Source organism: Macrobrachium nipponense, chromosome 15 (genome assembly GCF_015104395.2).
Source record: "Macrobrachium nipponense isolate FS-2020 chromosome 15, ASM1510439v2, whole genome shotgun sequence".
Classification (NCBI taxonomy): domain Eukaryota; kingdom Metazoa; phylum Arthropoda; class Malacostraca; order Decapoda; family Palaemonidae; genus Macrobrachium; species Macrobrachium nipponense.
Window position 1 is genome coordinate 17,736,895 of NC_087208.1, and position 4,752 is coordinate 17,741,646.

The following is a 4,752-nucleotide window of genomic DNA, read 5'->3' on the forward strand; positions in this document are numbered from 1 at the left end:
TAACCTTTTTCAGGTTAGATATGCGAGTTCATTTCGACCAACCTGTCTTTTCATCTAAGACTACAAATCTGTTTCCTGTCTTTTCCTCAATAACTCTAAAAGGACCCTCAAATTTCGGACCTAATTTGTAATTTAGTTCATTTCTCACATTGATTTTTAAAAATGCATTGTTTCCAACAGCAATTTTAACATCTAATGATTTCTTGTTACTTCTTTCCACCATTTCTCGGGTTGTAGCCTCGAGATTCCAGCTGAGACAAGCATGTCTCTCCTTTGCTGTGGAAATTAATGCTTCGATTGTATCTTCTCGATGATGAGGTATAGTTAACAGATCAAATGTGCCTCGTGCTTGGTAACCAAGCAATGCTTCGAATGGAGACATTTTAATGAAATCACTGACCATAGTGTTGATGTTATGTCTAACAACATCTATATATCTGTCAAAATTTTTATCATTTCCTCCTACAGTCTTCCTGAGAGCTTCGAGCACTTTCCTGTTTGCTTGTTCACATAACCCATTAGCTTCAGGTCTGTATGGAATAATTGTTACTTTCTGTATCCCCATGACTTCTGCCAAACATTGTAAAGTCTTGTTCACAAATTCTCTGCCATTGTCGGTCAATAAAACCTCGGGTAAGCCATATCTGCAAATGATACCATAAAACTTTAGCTGTTTTATGCTTAAGTGGAAAAATTTTTACTATCCTCGTTAGTTCATCTAAGTACCAACAGGTACTTATTCGCATACCTAGATTCACAAAAATTTCCTAGGATATCCATATGTATTCTCTGAAAAGGTCTACTTGGTATCGGATATGACCCTAATTTGCAGGAAGTTATCTTTGTGGGTTTGCAAGCATTGCATACTGTACAGTTTTCCACAAAATTTTCCCAATTTTTCCCCATATTTTTCCAAATATATTTAGCACGCACCTCATTATACGTTTTTTCTATCCCCAAGTGTGGACTACCGAACCTGTAATGTACTATATCCAAAGCCACTGAAATTAGGACTTTCGGAATTACGATCTGTGTCGTGTCTCCTTTACTTTCACTAGTCCATAATTTATATTTAATTTTCCTGACCAACAGATTACCTTCTAATTCTAAAACTGAAAAAGGTAACTTATAACCTTTCTTGACTGATTCCCTCTGTGAAACGCTGTTGCGTCTGCCAAAATTTTATCCTCATCCTGCCTTTGCTCTATGAGACTCATATCCCATTGTATAGAATCACTAGTAACTAGCGCAACTTGAGATCCTTCCGTATCATAAAAATTTCTACTAAGGGCATCTGCGACTACATTTAATTTGCCTGCTCTATATTTGAGCTTTGTGTCGAAGTCCCTGATAGTTAAGAGCCATCGAGCTCTTTTGAGTGACAAATCGGGTTTATTAAAAAGATCCAATAATGACTTGTGGTCTGTAAGGACTTCTACTTTACTCCCCATCAGTAGCATTTTAAAATGAACCAAACTTGATACTATTGCAAAGGCTTCTTTATCTACGGTAGCCATTAATCTTTCATTGCTGCTTGTCTTAAATTTCCGGCTATAAAAAGCAATGGGATTGAACTTCCCATCAAATTTTTGCATAAGGCAAGCACCTATACCCTCCTGACTGGCATCAGTCACTAATGTGAATGGTTTGCTAAAATCTGGAAATTTCAGAACTGGGGGATTCATTAATTCGTCCTTAAGTTTTTTAAAACATACTTCTTGCGGTTCTCCCCAATGAAATTAAATGTCTTCTCGCAATACATCTGGTAGAGGAGCTGCTATGTTAGAAAATCCTTTCACAAACCTAAGAAAAAATCCTGCCATTCCTAGGAATGACTTAATTTCTTTCTTTGATTTCGGGGTACAAAAATCTGCTATTGCTTTGACTTTATCGTCGTTTACTCTAACCCCTTCCTTAGATATGACATGACCTTAATATGTGATTTGCTTCTTCAAAAAGGAACACTTAGCTAGCCTAATTTTACAATCCTGCTAACCTAAGTCGCCTAAGTACTTCCTTAAACACTTCTATGTGTTGCACGATTGAGTCTGCTACAATTAATATGTCATCCATGTACACAAAAACATTTTTACCCAATAACCCGTACAAAACTGTTTACCAACCTCGCAAAGGTCATTGGACTACCCGATAAACCAAACGGCATCCGTGTAAATTCAGTGTCCCTTGGGCACTGAAAAGGCAGTATATTCCTTCCTATATTCACTAAGAGGGACCTGCAAAAAACCCTGCGCTAAATCAATTGAGCTATAAATATTATGTCCCCCAATTTCTACAAAAAGATCTGGTATGCATGCGACTGGGTAATGGTCAGGAATTGTCTTTTCATTCAAACATCTAAAATCGACGCATACTCAGACAGAGCCATCCTTCTTAGGCACTGCTATCAGAGGAAAGTTGTATGGAGACGCACTAGGTCTAATGATTCCTTTCTCTTCCCATTTACTGACCTCTTTTTCTACCTGTTCTCTGATTTTGAAAGGTATGTAGTATGCAGGAATAAAAATGGGTTTTGTACCTTCCTCTTAGTTTACCTTATGTTCTAACACATCAGTCAATCCCAGTATATCCCCTTGTAAAGCTACTGTGTCCCCAAATTCTCCCAAAAGCTCGCTTACCGCTTCTATATGCTCATTATAGTATGCATTAGCTAAATGTTCTCTAAATATTTTCTTTCTTGATTGCATTTCTGCCTCTGAAAACTCAGTTTTCCCCTCTACAATAGCCACTGAACCACTGTCATTACTCCAATCTTTGAGGTCTACCACATATGTGTAACGAGATAAGAATCTCGTATTTTATTTGGTATGCGTGAAACCAAAGCGGTAGGCAAACTGATACACACAATATCTCTCTCTCTCTCCAAGCGATCAATGGCACAGCCTCCCCTCTCTCTCTTGACTTGCTACCTCTCTCTCTCTCCATTCGAACAGGTCATCAAATGAGAGTCAAACTTATATAAAAAATATTATGTTTATTCAACAATGGAAAGATAATAATCCAAGTCTCACAGACTAACTAACTCAGTTAACCCCCCAGTATTTAAAATGCCTTAATCAGTAATTTGTCACACCAATTATCTCTTCTCCCATACAGGACCCTCAGTCCCCCCTAGGACTCTCAGTCCCCTTGCCAGAATCGTCTGTTACAAAGACAAGAGAACAACTCTTTAGCACACACTGTGTAAAGTTAAAGTCAAAGATTAAACATTTTTACAATGTATTAACAAGCCATCCCTTTGGCTAAAGTAAGTCAACACTTACCCATTTCCAGGCCAGAATATCACTCACAGATAATCAAAAGCTCTTTGGCACCCGCCATCGTGGCTCTGCCTTTCTCCCACGGACCTCTCTGCAAGTCTTCCCATAGACTTGGCTAAGGATGACATTATCAAAGGAAGAAGCGCACACGTACATATGAATGCACACTTCGTCAACGCCCCATGTAACTGGTCGCAGCCAGTTTTCCAAAGGCACTTGGACAAGATCCCATGAACTCAAGAACATCGACCCGCTTAACTATGCATTTTCATATCACGCCATCCCAGAAATGAATTATCAGCTTCCTCAGGTCGTTCCTTCGGCTCTGTCTCTATGGGTAGCCTGCGCATTCCAAAAAGGTCACAGCACATCACATTGGCATATTAGATATATTATTTATTATAACCCCTTTTATCTCACATATGTATTCTTCTGGTATTTCCTAACTGTATCATTACAGTTCAGTAATTCTACCCAATGTAATACCAGTATTTGATACACTGTTCACATGCAGTGCTAATAACCCTTCTTAGTTTCTTGCTACCCTCAATTACGCATACTTCCATGGGCTTTTTCACTTCCCTCAGTTTGACTTTTACCATAGTTTTTTAACCTGGCATTAACACAACATCCTCTGATAAAAGACATTTATATTTGTGGTTAGTACCTCCCTGTTCCACGATCCCATAAATATCACCGCCTGTGGTTCTCATTGCATCCACCAAGACCCCATTGTTAGTATCAGTAATAATATCAGCATTAGTATTAGTATCAGCATCACCATCCATAACGCCATTATTAAACCCACCAAAATTGTTACCACCGTGGCCCTCAATATCCCGTTTATCATCACCGCAGTTATTCCCCATATCATCAGTGTGGGTTTTGGTATCACCACTCCCTTTATCCCTGGTATCATTACCATTAACACTGCCAAAAGTGCCCCCATTTTCAGTATTCCCCATAGCCTCAGTTTCACTTATGTCCTCATAAGGGATAAAAACACCAGGTATTCCAACCGTTATACCACTAACACCTGTATGGACCGATATCTTGTGTCTTCTACATGCAAGATGGCCCAGCAAAAGTCTGTTTCCCAACGCAACCCCTTTTATAACCAAAAATGGTTCTATTAAAACACTGTCACCCAGAATAAATTGTATTTTATCAAAACCCAGGGTGTTTAATCTATGGGCTTGCACATCACACACCGTCTCTGTTGAGGGTTTCAAAGGTAATGGGAGAATAATGGATTGATACAGATTATGTTCCATTAAATTGATGGACGCACCGATGTCTGTAAAGATCGGGATATCCACATCCTCCACTGTTCCAATGGCACGTACAAATCATCTGTACCCTTTTTGTTGATCAGCTTTCCAAACATTTCGCCAATCCCTTTGCCCTCTTAAGTGACCTGCCTGGGAAGTTCTCGTATTGTAACCTCCGAATTTCTGAGGTGTAGGTCTCGCAT

The 4,752-nt window shown here is 39.1% G+C and overlaps 1 protein-coding gene across 1 annotated transcript in view; it reads right to left on the reverse strand.

The window, feature by feature from the left end:
• LOC135226631 (uncharacterized) overlaps positions 1–4,243 on the reverse strand; it is a 17,208-nt gene extending 12,965 nt beyond the window's left edge. The window contains exon 1 of the mRNA XM_064266345.1: positions 4,087–4,243. Coding sequence (XP_064122415.1) covers positions 4,087–4,243 — 157 coding nt within the window. The remainder of the gene's footprint in view (positions 1–4,086) is intronic.
• Between the last annotated feature and the right edge of the window lie 509 nt (positions 4,244–4,752).